The sequence below is a fragment of the Apteryx mantelli genome, chromosome 1 (genome assembly GCF_036417845.1).
Source record: "Apteryx mantelli isolate bAptMan1 chromosome 1, bAptMan1.hap1, whole genome shotgun sequence".
In the NCBI taxonomy this organism is placed as follows: domain Eukaryota; kingdom Metazoa; phylum Chordata; class Aves; order Apterygiformes; family Apterygidae; genus Apteryx; species Apteryx mantelli.
Window position 1 is genome coordinate 188,127,684 of NC_089978.1, and position 15,513 is coordinate 188,143,196.

Below are 15,513 nucleotides of genomic sequence, written 5' to 3' on the forward strand. Positions count from 1 at the left end.
AATACCTTCAAACTATTTTTATCACTTTCAAACTACTTTCAATAAATTTTGTTTTGCTATTGTAGTTTCAGAATCAATGCAAAATAGTTGATATTTAATTAATTAAAAAAAACCTGCTGGCGAAGGAGACGAAGATACATCAGGAATTGAATCAACCCGGACAACAGGGGTAGACGAAGTTGGTTGCTGCTGATAGTACATCTGAATGGGAAGTGGTATAGCTCTCCTTTTCACTCCTACCACATGTATATGTGCTTGACCATTGTTATTTGGATCTTCCACTCTCTTCACTGTATGATTTGGAAAGACAGTTCTGCCAAACACAACATACATTTATGTTAATAAACAAAACTAATCAATCCTCCAACTGTTTTTCTTTTTGTTTTAACAAACTCTGCTCTTATGGGCAGGGAGGGCAAACAGGTATCTTTTCTGTGATTGCACTAGTGCCTGCAGCTTTGCAACACAGCAGGATTCCCCAAGAGCATCTGAGTATTCACTGCTGAGGACTAATATGTCCACCAGAATTTGGCTAAGTTCTTGTACAAGAAAAATGAAAACTACAACGACTTCCAAAACTACCTGGCAAAGAACTACAATGGCTATAAGCATAGATGGAACTCTAACAAAGTTGCTGAAATAGAACAAAATCAATTTAATTAAACTATAAACATTTGTTTCACTTAAAATTCCAAAACTGGATGTCTTTCAGACTCAACTCTGTAGACGTTTTCTCAAAATCTGAAACTGCAGATTAGTATTGAGCACATACAATTGCTTCTTTATTGTTGCATAAACTTTTTGTCTTACCGCAGACATTTATAAAATCCAGTTGATGTTAGGATTCCACCTCGAGCTAATTTACTACAGGTAGAGAGGTATTCAGAGTACATTTCTGCTCGAGAGACTGAGCAATCAAGATTCACCTCAAAATGTGCATTCAACCTGAAGATGGAAAAATAAACTATGAAGCAAGTACAGAGATAGTACTTTTAAAAGAGTGAAAACACTTATGTCTGTCTCGCAGAGAACTCAAACCTGATAACAATATGGAAAATGGCACTTTAATGTATTGTCTTGTCAAATGTCTATTCCATGCTTTGTACTTCTCCCTGCTTATGATTAAACACATAAGGGTCTTAAGATGTGCTCAGTGTTTTACAAGCAACATCTTATTTACATATGTAATATGCAAAATATACCACACATCTATATGCAAGTGTATTTTTTATTATATATTCAGAAACTGAAGAAAAGAAAGAATGTTTTGGTGACAGCTCCTGCCCCCAAGCTTTACATTTACTACCCAATGACTCTACTGTTTCAAAAGATGGACTGAATAGTCAATCTTCCTTTAAAAATTTCTATCAGAAGTCTACTCATCTTTTGTGTCAAAACCAATACTTTGTTAACAGATCTGATAATGCAGTCTTACTCTAAGACACATATAAAAAGCGGAGACAGAAAAACAATCTTAATCCTCCAATTCTGACAGAGGTGGGGAGGAAGGAGAGAAGGGACTGCACATGTGTGCATGCAGACACACACACACACACACACACAGACACACTCATTCCTGGAGTCACACACTATTCAAACACCATAAAATCCTTGAACAACCTGTTCTGCCTAATGTTAAATTTCCAGGGAGATAAGATATATGTATCTCATACAGAATCTCCACAAACACACAGACCTTCCAATCCCCAACCATGAAGCTGTGACGGAGGAAACAGTTTTCTATCTGTTTATTTCTTTGAGATCCCTTATTCCAGCCCAGAAACATGCGAACAGTTCATCCCCAGCAGCAAACAGAGATACATAAAAACTCCCCATATAGTGTTCAAGTACCTGTACCAGCACACAGGCTCAGAGAGAACAAAAATCTTTTAAAATTGCCAGTATTTAGCGTATTGAGCTGAAAGTTTGTAAAATTACACTAAATGCCCCTTCATATCTAATATAATTGGATATTTTTAAAGAGAAAAAGCAAATTACACACAAATTTAAATTGTGTTCTCTCACAACCAGTAAAAAATAAATATAATATCACTTCTTCTGCAGTTTAGTTATAATTCTATTATTACAAAAATTGAGATCACACAATACAACAGAAAGTCTAGGTGTTAATTAATATGGCATACCCAGCAGGATAGACATTTGTCTGATATGTCATATTAGGCTCACACACTATCACTGGTATCAGCAAACAGAAGAGAAGATATTTGGGACTTACACTGGTGACTTAGAATTGGTGATTAGCACTGTCACATTTGCTTACCTTACAAGAGGACTCTTATTCAGGCTAAGCTGGCTTATAATACATGCAGGGAGGTCAGTTTAAATACCTTGTCTTTCTGCTGCTTCTAAGAGATAGTAACTTTTCTAAATTCCACTGTTACAATTTACTCCTTTTCACTTTCTCTCAATAGGAAGCAATGGCTAAAACATACTAGGAAAACTTACACGGGTGTAAGACTCTCCATGTCTGTATCGATGGAAATGCTTGGAAGTGGCTATTTCTATGCTCTCAAATTGAAAAAAGGTGGGGTTTTTTTGCTAATTTTTATTTTCCAGTGGCTTATATGAATCTAAGACTAACTGGAAGAAAATTAAAGTACAAAATAGTAGCACTCAGCACAGAGAGCCGGAGAAGCACGCTGTACACAGAATGAGAAACAAACCAAATGTTCCAAGTCTTCCTCAGATTATGCTACATGGTTTGTTTCACTGCATTTGTCATTTGACAGTATTGCACAGTTGCAGCACAGTACATGCCTGTTGTTATTTTTACAGTCAAAACTTCTATTTTATATTTTTTACAGAGTGCAAGATTTAACTTGTCTCAAACTTTGCCACTGTAAGCTAGATGTCTAGTTCTCTCTATAGTCAATCAAGAGAAGGTGGCACCAGAAGGTAGTTCATAACTCATTTTATCATAGGTAATTCACCTTACTATAGAGGAATCTCTCCCTTAATTAAAAAGCCTAGAAAACAAACTTTGGCTAGACAACAACTTGTAGATGGCTAAATTCAACTGCGGTGACTCCATGTATCCCTATATAAATAACTAATTATGAAATTTTTCATAAACTAGCAACAGTATATATTAATAATATTTTGCAGAGTGCAAACAGAAGCATGGGCACAGCAGCAGTTGACCAACAAGACACCGCAACAACACTTCTCCTATACATTCTGAGCTCTGCTGAAAGCATGAATAAACCAAATTCTTGATTAGCGTAGAGCTTTGAAAATTCTAAGCTAAGCTTTGAAAAATTCTATCCACTTCATCTTGAAGGCCTATATATGATCAGTAAGATAACTGCTGTACACACAAGGCAGGGAGCAGTAGAGGTGGAAGTGTCCATCACAAACTGATTAATACAAGTATTTAGAATGTGAGTAGATTTACGTAAGTCAAATATAGTTCAGAAAGATCACACTCAGTCCACATGAGAATCACAGGCAAAATAGTTTTTTCTCTAAATATTTGACAAGTAATCAACAACATTATTACTGATATCATGAAAGCAAGCAAATTTGAAGGGGAGAGGCTTCATTTAATCTACTTGCTTCAGACTCACAATGGTCAGATCACAGTCCTGCAGGGCCCTAGCTTCATAATTTGAGAATTACTTTTGTATTGGTGCAATAATACAGGGATATATTACCAGATGAAAACACTGATTAAACAGATAACACTGCTCAACAATTTTAAGAAAAAATAAAAAATAAAATCAAGATTAGAGTTAAAAATCAAAATAAATTCTATTTTAAGAGAGAAAACAACTAATATAAAGTATCAACTGTCAACATTCTGGTTGAGTTTTTCTTTCATACTTCTTCAAAGCAATGACAGAATGGTTTTACCCTAACGGTGAACAGAAGCAAGCTAGAAAATTCTGTCTGACGCATGAATACAGGCATATTTCTTTGTTTTTTCCTCTTCATTAAAGTATTTGAGTGGAACTATACACTTACCACTGACATGCAAATTTCTCGCTGTCTATTTCTACTATTCCTGGTGGTGGAGCAACATGCGGCGCTGCCCTAGAGGCTGTGGAGAATGAAAAAAAACAAACAAAACAAAACAAAAACAAAAAACCTTGCTGAAACAATTATTATTCTCCTGAATGGAGCACTTCAAAGCCATGACTTTCACTGCTACAGTTTCTCCTGATTTTGTAAGCAAGAGTATGCCCCACTAAGGCAAGTCACAGAGGTGCACTAAGCAGACTACAGAATTGCATCAAAATTCACCAAAATGAAGTTGGTCAGGCCAAGCCAGGGCCACCACTTAAGGGCAATCTAAAGTAAGCACTTAGTGGAAGACAGCCTCTCAGCCGATCTCAGTATTAAGGAGGCTAGCATACTGACAATGATTCAAGAGTGGCACAGTTCTCCATCAGAACAGGCACAAGGACATAGCAATTACGTTTCCAATTCATAACTAGAAAAAAGTATATTGTAAAGAACCTTGCTGTGAAGTCACATAGGTTCCTTAGCTTCACTCTCCTTTTATTCATCCTTTTATGCATCCTTCATCCTTTTATTCACATTTTTTTCCAGTCGCTTTCACTGTGATTTCTGAACACATTCCAGAAGTACACTTAGACACACAAACTAGTATCTATCGTAACGGTTCTTTCTCCTTTCTTCCTCAGAATGTTCCATCTTGTGTGCACTTGTTGTATACTGCTATGTATTTTTATTAGGAAAGACGGAATGAGGTGCATACGCTATTCCCCTTGACCAATAACAGTTAATCGTGCCATCGTCTTTAAAAGGACAAGTATTTTAACTAAAATAAAACTGCAGAAATTAATCATCATTACCATTTAATTTGCAGGTAAGATGAATTAAGACAGCACTCTTTCCTCAAGCTTTAAGGGATAGAGTTAAAACTTGGTTCACATCACAATGAAGTATTTAGTGGCTTCAATAGAGACATGATTCTGTATCCATTTCTTGTCTCTGAAATTCTATTATACAATATAGGTTACTGCCCAATATTATTCTGTGTAAAGGGCAATATAAAATAAACCTCTAAGTCTCTGTAGATCACAGAAACAATCCAGAATGGATTCTTTTTGCTTCCTACTGAACAAGTTAAAATAAAGAAATGTATATAACTGTCAGTAAATTTTAACAACTGAAAAATATTAAGACCCTTTTAAAGTTGTTTCACTATAGTTTTGGAATAACAAATATTTATATTTGTTTTGTGAATAAGTGTAAAAATAACCTGTATTATGTATAATGCTATATGTATTTATGTAAATTAATCAGAAATCCACACAGGACCCCCCCCCCCAAAAAAAATTCTACAGACAAGTATCTTGTCTCGCAGTGATACTAACCTGGGACAGCTGTTGCATGGGCCTGTGAGGAACCATGCTCCATTACTTGCGGTCTGACATCAGGTACTCCTTGCTGAACACACTGATGTTCAATGAGTTTTACAGCAGTAAGTGCATCAGCTCCAAACATCTGGATGTCCATAGAAACCAGACATACTAATGTATCTAAAGTATTAAATGTAAAACCGACAATGACATTAGGACAAACAAATGAATGCTACTAGGACATACTGATTTCCTTTAAAATTGGCATGTATATATAAAAAAAAAGTTATTAGCATCATCAATTTCTTGAGGAAACGCAGTTAATTAGTAAAACTTTGTCTTGTAACATCCATCCCTACTTTGCACACAAACACACAAGCCACATATTTCAACTGCTGAACACGACATTCTTGAATCTTTTTTCCCACACAAACGAGCACAACAGATTTCGTCTTGCTTCTCTCTTACCTATGCTCTTTTCTACTTTAGCAATCTTTGTGCAGGCCACTTCTCCCATTTCTGTGAGCATGTATAGCACCTCAAGTGCTGAGATTACAAGCAGCACATCTGGTAGCGTGAGATGACATATGATCTCCTTGTAGGATTCTTGATCCACATATTCACAAATTAAGACACCGTTATCTTCAGCCTTACAAAGATTCGCCAAGATTTCCATGCCTGAAAAATGAATACAAAATAGCTTAACAGCAATAATTACTATTCTAATACAACAACAACAAGAATAGCTCAAGACCTTACCTCTCATTTTTAAAAATCTATCCCTTGACATTAGGCATTTTGTAACAGTGTGAAACATTAGATGAGTAGTTTTGAAATCAACAGGATCCAAAAGAAGCTGATAGGAAAGAAAAAAATATATATTTAAGCTATGTCTAACACTATATATACAGTGTTAATGGCACAAATCCTTAGATTTGCAAACCAAAATACAACATTCAAAAGTCTTTAAATGCAGCACATCTAAAAGACACTTCTGTACTTTTGTTCCCCAAACCAGAACCCTGCAATTTAAAGTAGCTAGCACTCTTTTTGCCCTCTCCCTTCCTTTTCTGCTCTGAAGTAGTGGGTAAACTTAAATTATACTTTCCAGTGTCTAGAATAAGAAAAAGAACTTTATTCCTAGACTATATTCAAGGAATATAGTCTACTGTCCAACAAAGTACAGAACTTGAATAAGAACAGCATTCCTTCCAAAAGGTTATCACAATTGTTCATCCTGTTTCTATGGGACGTCTAATACAATAGGCTTCCGCTTACTGACCAGAGCTCTCACACATCATAATAATATTCAAGAGTTGGACACATGGCAAAAATGCCATCCTTTTGAGATATTCAGCAATGTACCAACACTGCAAGTCTCATTGTCCTATCTTAAATGTACCTGTTTTATCCTAAAATGTAAGCAATACCTATGCATATCTGCCTGTAAACCTGTACAATTTGTCCGTACAATGATATAAAACAGACAGAATGGTATATTTTATTACATTCAAATCTCTTTGAAGAGAAAAAGATGTCTCACATGATACAGACCCAGCGGTGTGTGGTTAGCATATTGGTGCCTGCTAACCATGACATAAAACCCTCTGCCAGCCCCTTTCTCAAATGTACTATTTTGAAATTATAATTAAATATAGTATAAAATGAAGAAATTTTTGTACAGTCTACAGGAATTTAGATGAATTCCCTTCTATCTGGGAAACTAAACTGAAAATCATGTGGTATGAGGGATCTTACATCTCCTTATATAACCAGTCTTCTCCATGCAATTTTATTTAAGCAAACTGACACATACTCTCTGTATTTTATGTTTGGCCTTGCATATTCATTTTCTAACTACTATTTACAAATTCTGAGAAGAATATATTTACTGCTGCTCATCTCAAGTAAAAAAAGAGTAATTTATTTAATTAACATTAAAGTAATGCCTTCATCAAATGATATTTTAATTGGTCTGTTTTGAAGCACATACCTCTGCTGCAATATTTCCTAGTGTGTCAAGCCCCAATTGCCGTAGAGAAATAAAATGACTATGAGCAGAGAGTAGCAGGAACCGAAGACAGGTACGATTAGCTGCCAAAAGTTTAACATTTCCCTCTTCAAAAGAAAGATTACGTAAAATCACTGCGATCTGAAGTACCCGCTGTCCTTCAATATCATTAATGCCCAGCTTGCGAGGTGGATGAAATAAGGATTCCCAAATCCATTCTTCTGACGGAGGTTCTACACAATAAATAAGTAAATAAATAAAATTAGTTCTTCCTTTTCTGTATTTACCAACACTTATCTAGTAAGTTTAGTCAAGATGTCTCACCTTGAGATTTGCTTCTATCAGAAATGAGGTCACGTACTTCAGTATCCTCAACAATATCCTTCCAAAACTGAGGAAAGAATTAAAAAAAATACTTAATTTATAGAGGATGATATTTCCTTGAATAATAATTGTGTTTTTTTACTTCCATTATCTAAAAATATTTACCAGTGGAGAAGGAACAGCTCTTTAAGAATTCCCTAATACCTTGGTTATTAATTTAATAACAATAATTTCTTCACTCACAGGATGATATCCAAGATGTTCAGTATATAACATTACAAAACTCTTCCTTCCAAGCCCCAGAAGTACACATTCATGATCAATCAACATTACCCTAGAACTGCTTCTTTGGTGAAGTAACTTATTGAAACTATATGGACAGCTTATGACAGAATATGAGAAATCCAGAGATAAGGGGAAAAAAGTACAGTTCATCTTCTTTCCCTCTCTACAAGCAAAGAACTCCTAAGGCAGAAGAAGACTTCTTCTCCCTGTTTCAGCAGATATTAGCTCCTGTTAGCAGTACAAGTAGATTTCTGATCTGGAGAGATTTTTTTAAGCTTCTGCTTTGTTTTTCACATCACCATAAATCAATGAAATAACAGAAGCAACAAGAATCATCACCAAAAATCTTTATAAATACAAACAAAACAATGCTTCACTAGACTGGAATTCAAATTATTTAAAAAATATATGTCCTGATCTGCAAATCCTTCCTATGTGGCTATTCCTGTTGAAATCAGAATTAATCAAGGGATCAGGGTTTACAGGATCAGGCTTGAAAACTAAAAATATTATACGTTCCTTTGACTCACTACTGAAATACAGCTACTCTTTTGGCTATGATCACAGAATAAAACCACAAGCAAATCTGGATAAAAAGGAAATGATGGTACAACCAGCTGAACAGCAGGAGAAAATTTTGTTATGGAAATGTAATTACTAAATTACAGCACTGATACCAAGCTTGTCACTATTATTTTCTTGAAAAATAGAATACTACAGATTTTCTGAATTGCAAGATCAGCAAGGAAAATAAATTTTATTTTCCACTGCAATGCTTCCAAATAACACACAAGTGCTGTTTAGTAAAGAGGATTACTTGCATAGAAAGAAGGATTATTACCTCAGAGCAGAGACAAAAACAGCTAGATACAACTCTAACTTCTTACTGTTTGGGATGAATAGGTTTTTCCTACTAATACTAGGCTACCAAAGGAACCACAGAAGACCAAGGCATGCAGGTAAAATTTGCAGAATGTACTTCATTTGAGCTGCCTCTCCTTTCAGCAAAGGAGACTGAGACATTTAAGGAAGAGGTTTCAGTGATGATTTAAAAAAGCATACAAAAATATATTGTCTGGAAATTTATTAGTCAGTACACACTTCCCTTTATGATGTTTCCTTTTGGAAAAGCAATGAAGACAGTAAGCCTTCACATTTCACTCCTACTTAAAAGGAAAATCTTAGAGGTTTTTAAAGACTACCTGTTTAATCAGTTAAAGATTTTAAAAATTTGATTATTGAGCAGAGACACTTAAAGTCTTCAACACCAATCTGAATCTCTGTGGAACAGGCCAAGGTCAATTACAATGCAATGGTAAAACTGCTGCCACAGTTAAGTGTTTAAAAACAGCATCATCACATTTTGCTAGTTGAATCCTCCAATAATATGTTTTTGACCTTTTAGTACTTAAGCTTATGGTCCAAAATGAAACATTTAAAAATCTCTGGCAAAAAAAAGTCATAAAGGAGTAAATTTTTCCATCTAGAAGGCAAATCATCCTGAATACATTCTCAACAGGATGGAAAATGAGGATTTAAGTTTTTTGCAGACGAAGACACTACAGGCAGCGTTGAAGATAAAGGCTCACAACATCTAATGGCTAAAGAAGAAAACAGAAATACATTGTTGGAAAACTGCACCTCTCACCTAAAACTCTCAGAACAGACAAACTCATTCTAGTTGCTTGAACAACTGAGGAACTGTCCTCTCCCCTTCCTAAAGAAGCAGTCTGTCAAACAATTCTAGTTGTCAGGGAAAACGAAACTTTCTTCAGAAGAGGACAGAACAAGGCTCTTTCCTAGAAGTTAAAATGAGAGAGATACCAAAGCACCAAGAGAGGTTACTTACACTTAATGGTTATCCTTCAAAATTGTTCTATGCTCATGCTGAGAGCATAAAATGCTAACCACTCAAACTACAACTTTTGCCTCAGGATTACCTAGAGCATAACCACAAGCCCTGCTGCCCACAACAAGCACAGTAGTGTGCATGTCCCACACCCTCAGTTCCTCTCAATCCTAGAAATTTGAAAAATCTCTTACAGCTCCAAGGAAGAGAATCCGGAGGCCAGGCTGTGAACTAGTACACAGATACACAATACACCTTCAAAAAGAACAATTAGAATAAAAATACATAGATATAAGTTTTCTCTCTCTTCTTTTGAGTGTTTATCTCTACATATAAAAGCCTTGCGGGTGATGAGGCTCACATGAGCGCTGTTTTACCTGAAGAAGTGTACCAGAGTCTTTAGGTGGCTAAAAGCTGTAAGCTTGCATTCTCAAAGACAGCATCAGTCCTAGGTGTTTCAGCAACTGTGAAATGCCTGCTGGAGTTGTAAATAGGACCTTCTGTGAACCCTTTGCAGATCTTAAGATTCAAGACATTCTGCAAAAGGTTGAGTGCTATCACTTGAACCCTAGTTCAGAGGAAGTTGCAGCTTAGCCATTTCATACTTGGTTATTAAACAATCTGCTATCTCATGAGAAAGTCTCTAAGTAGAAAGAGCCTGGGAGTGGATTCTGACAGAAAGAAAAACCCTTAACTAACCCTTTTAGATTCTTGATCCACCAGAGACAGAAGAGCCTGAGAACATACAGACTCAAACCAGATGTATAGCCAAATACACCTTGATATTGCAGGTGGACAGACCATACTTTCTTCACTCTAGTCACTCACCCCAACAGGTAGAAAGGCTTGTTTCTACAGGGGATACAGAAAAGAATTAAACATTCAGCCACACTAACAGAATCTCAACAACCTTGTGGATGATTTGACAAAAAGAGTGTTGAGGGAAATGCTTTCACGACCAGAAAAAAACAAACAAACAAACAAACAAACAAAAAAACCCCCCAGAAATAAGTTCATCCTTGGTTCTACAGCCAGTCTGGCTCTGGACCAGAAGAATAATAATTCAGTACAAAGATCAGTACAAAGACATTAATACTGGGATTTCCTCTGATTTGGGGGTTGGGAGAGAAGCTCAGAAAACATTATCCTAAACCTTCCATTCAACAAGCCAGTAACTTAAGCAGTTTTTCAGTAGTGTGTTCCAAGTGTGATCCAAGCAGGCCAGCCACAGACTAGTACATGTGGTATTTAAACACATCTGTTTTAGAGAGGGGCTGCAAACTACAGAGGTGACAGCATTTCCCATGACTCCTTATTGACATAAACATGTTGCAATCAAATTCTGAATGTATAGATGGCAGCGTGATATTCTTTTACCACTATCTTGAGCTCCAAAACACCTAAAAATTTGACCACAGATGGCTGAGGTGAGTTCCTATCCAAAGAAAGGGGCAGCTGTCTCTAATGATGTGGAAGGTGGAAAACCATTTCATTTGTTTCCAAGAAACTATCTACTGTGAGGCACCATTACACAAGAGAGTCTCAGAAGAGTTCCTCCCTCAGAAGTGTTACTATTCTGTTCAATGACAAACAGTTCAGAGCAATGACTGCTGCACGTACAGCTTTATATAAAGAATTATGAAAGTATAGTGAATCAATCCCATGAGCGAGACAGTCTCACTCAGATCATCAGGCATAAAATCAAGTTGTCCAAACATTTTAGCCACTGATTTTTTTGAGATTAGGGCCATGGAGAAACAGATTTCATCTGACCCCCATATAAACACTATTTCAGAGTCAACAGCGAATACAAATTCTGCATCTTTCACTAAGACAGAAGAATCCACGAAACCCAAAGTAAATTCCAGGACGCTTAAGACCTTTGAGGGAGGGGGGAAAAAAAAAAATCCTTGATAAGCCTTTCATGAAGGCAAATTATACTTTCCATTCCTTAACTGGAGTTATGAAGCTCCTTAATTACAAAGACCCTTACAACATAATAGGGGAAAAGACCCAACAAACAAGCTATAGCACCATGTTCTGAAAGTGATTCTCTGATTCTGGTGAAGTATAGATTTCTATGTGTCAGACAAATTGTCACACTAGAAGCAAGTGTCCTGCTGGTAAACAATCAAAGTAACAATTTTTCTTCCAAAGCACTAGGATTACCTGCGGTGATCACCACCTTGAACTCCTATATAAAGGTGTTCAGACTTCTTCGGTTCAGAATGAATCTGCAGTTTCTATTCCTTTTCTTTACTAGGAAAGAGCTGGCCTAAATCACCTTCTTTTGTGGATGTAAGTGGACTGGTTTGATTGCTCTCAGTCCACTCAACACTGGTTTCCTGCCTAAGCAGGAAAGATCTCTAAAAATGTTGGGGGGCACGGACCACCAAAATTAGATATAATGAGGTGGAAAATAGAATTAAATAACCTACATACAATGTTCCAAATCCATTTGATAGATGAGAACACAGCAAAACATGCCAGAATTTTTATTTTCCCAAAGGGAAGGCAGAAGTGCAAAAACAGAAGTTAAGTCAAGCTTCCTAGGCTTTCCTTTGAATAATGTACTTATGACATGCAATGGATAGCTGCAATTTGCTACTATATATCAACAGAAATTAAAAGGAAAGGAAGAAAAAAAAGTGAAGCTCTTTATCCATAGTTATTCCTGTATAGATATTTTAGGTCATGATATAACTCTGATAATGGAAATACAAAGCTAAGACTTGGAAGCAAACAAATAATGCTCGACTGCATGACATCCAGATGGCAAGTAATAATGGACAAGGGTTAAAGAGCTTGATTCACATCCATAATCTGATTACTCGCAGTAGCAGAGTTGCTTTGGAAAAAGATGCACAGGATTACACAGAATTCACTAGAAATCAGATAAACCAAATTACTGTCTGTAAAAACAATGAATGTCTGAGTTTGTAATTCATGTAATGTAGCAATGGTCATGACTACCTATTGGCCAAGAAAAAATGAGAGTTCAATTGGAGTCGGGTCTGAGCCTGATAGCTTGATGGAGCATTGTGAGGGAGACAAGAAAGATGACATTTGAAAAGTATTTCAAGCATTTAAATTTGTAAGGAGCTCTCTCTAAGCACTATCTGGAAAAGATTAAAAAAAACAGCGTAAAGAAAATTATTGTTGAACTTATACAAATAAGAAAGAGTTGAACAAGACATGAACTTTACAAGAAAAATTAAACTGGAGGAGTAAAGCAGTATGTAAAGCAATAAAGAAAGCACAAGGACTGTGTAAGCATGGATTTTGGAACTCAACAACTTGAAGGGACATCAAAAAATCCAAGATGTGAGAACAAGAAACAAAATGCTTAAATTGTACACAAGTGAATAGTGCATGAAGAAATTTAATGCAATTACTGTTACACAGCATCAAATTCTGGGCAGCTGCCGAAAACATGAAAGAAATACGAAGACAAACAGCTAGATTCATCTAATTATGAGCATGCTAAATTAACAGAGCATTCTTGAAAGATAGAAACTATACCCACAAGTGCACCTTGCTCAGATGAGGAAATAACAAAGAGAAATGAAAAAGTAGAGGGAAAAAAAAAAAAGGAAAAGCTTCAGGAATAGATCAGAGAACATCTGAGCAGGATAGGTGTCAGAGCTTGTGAAAAAAAATACAAATGAACAAGGAGAGATACAAGATGGCTGCCTAAAGGCCAGTTGTTCCAATCTTTAAGTAAGGACATCCTGCCGATCCAAATAACTAGAGATTTAAACTTATTGGCAGTACCTGAAAAAATCAAAAGGGAGAAAGCAACAAATTAGCATAGCTTCAGGGAAAACAGCAGGCATGATTACAATGGCTTCCAAACAAAGCTGAAGTTAAAATGATATTCAAGTTCTGACAATTAATGGAACTGAGATTAAAAGTATGTGTTCATGTTCACTGATTAATAAAGATATTTTGTTCAGTTTAGAGGTAAGCCTGCAGAAAGTGAGAAAACATGTGGCACTGCGGATAAGATAATGGAAATTTTAAAGAACTATGTTTGGAAATTCTTGTAACACTAAGTATTGGCAAAAAGTTAAGCAACTGGTTCCCTCAAAGTTTAGTATAAAATAAAAAAAAGATATTGCTTTCCATCTTCATCTTCATCTGGAATGTCAGTGGTGTTGGAAGACATGACAAAAGAAATAAGCTCCTTTATTCATGCATACGGCAATACCAAACTACTAAATGGTTCTGGAAAAATCATGAAACTGTTGACCATTTAGGAAGCTTGGTGAAACTCATGACTGCTTACAATGAATTCTGAAAAATTAAGTAATCACACTTAGTAGCAGTAATAAAACTGTTTAAGACGCACACATAGGCACACTGCTAGGTGCTCCTAAAATGCCTGATCAATGTCAAGTAAGGAGAAGGATGGGCAAGATTTAACGGAGATCTACTGTAGTTGACCACTGCACAGAATATATAGAAAACAGACTGATAAAACCATTACACTTCATATTAAAGTAAAAACATAACAGAAATCTAGCTGTAGCAAAGAGTTTTTCAGGAAGAGTGAAGATGTAAAGTAGCATGATTTTAAGTCAAAATTGGAGGACAACAGAGTAAGAAATCAAAGTATGGGTGCTGAAGCAATTGAGAAAATCTTTATGATAAAATACAAAACTCAAAGAGCTGACAGAATACCAAACAAATAACAGTTACTGCTTAGATATTTAATGGGGGGAAGAAATACTAATGATGATGCTGCACCACTCCTAGTGTCTGCAAAGATGTAGTAGAAGGAAGAGAAAAATAATGCAAAGACATATGGCCATTTTCTTTATTGAATTGTAATTTTAAAATACTAATATGATTAAGAGATTAAAAAGCTCATATTAAGCAAATATCATGCTCATATTAAGGAAATGTTAATTAAAAACTTCCATAAACCATGTTTAGTACATAATTATATAACTCTAGACTGTCCTAAATAATGTATATAGCCATTGAAAATGAAAATAAAACTAAACGCCTCTATAAAATCCAAGGTTCCAAGTTTATTTTCATATCTTTTAATAGGCAGGAGGAGGAGCCTGGAAGAAAGTTAATTCAATAACAGCAGCTTTACAGATGATGCCAAATGTTCTGAACATATTAGAACTATATCCCATATAGCATTTATATTTGTTGCACTGCATTTGAAAAGCTATTTTCTGGTCACAAAGATTAGGAATTCAATGTTTTTTGCATAAAAAAACTGGCTTACCAACACTTAAACTGACATGCAGCTGTAAAGAACCCACGTTTATGATCTCCCTCTGAATCCTGAATTTAACTTTGAAGATCATTTTCAAAACAGCTTCAGGATTTCTAATACTTCTCAACCAAAAAAAACCAAGACTCCCACACATGACAAGATCTACTATGGTCTGAGGATGATGCGTACAAAGCTTGAGTAACTTCATTTTTACTAAGTTAAAGTTCATTTATTTAAGAAATTGCCTTCCCCCTATTTTCTATGAATCTCTCCCACTTCTGATTTCATGCCATTCCTATCTATCCCATCTCCTTTAATTCATAATTTTGCATTTTTTTTCCTCCTACTTAAAAACTCTTTTCTGTTTTCATCTCAACAAGAATTTCTAATCTGCTGCCATTATAGCTGAAAAACAAATGATGATAACCTTAGAAACACAAGACAGAAACAACCGGTGGCA

General features: G+C 35.7%; 1 protein-coding gene across 2 annotated transcripts in view; it reads right to left on the reverse strand.

The window, feature by feature from the left end:
• The window catches only part of ARID2 (AT-rich interaction domain 2), a 110,266-nt gene that overhangs the window by 25,912 nt on the left and 68,841 nt on the right, over positions 1-15,513 (reverse strand). For both annotated transcript variants that reach the window (XM_013947708.2, XM_067314388.1), the window contains 8 exons: positions 7,684-7,750; positions 7,342-7,592; positions 6,108-6,204; positions 5,817-6,026; positions 5,364-5,528; positions 3,985-4,060; positions 811-945; positions 114-313 (listed from right to left, as the gene is read on the reverse strand). In XM_013947708.2, the coding sequence (XP_013803162.1) occupies positions 114-313; positions 811-945; positions 3,985-4,060; positions 5,364-5,528; positions 5,817-6,026; positions 6,108-6,204; positions 7,342-7,592; positions 7,684-7,750 (1,201 nt within the window). The remainder of the gene's footprint in view (positions 1-113; positions 314-810; positions 946-3,984; positions 4,061-5,363; positions 5,529-5,816; positions 6,027-6,107; positions 6,205-7,341; positions 7,593-7,683; positions 7,751-15,513) is intronic.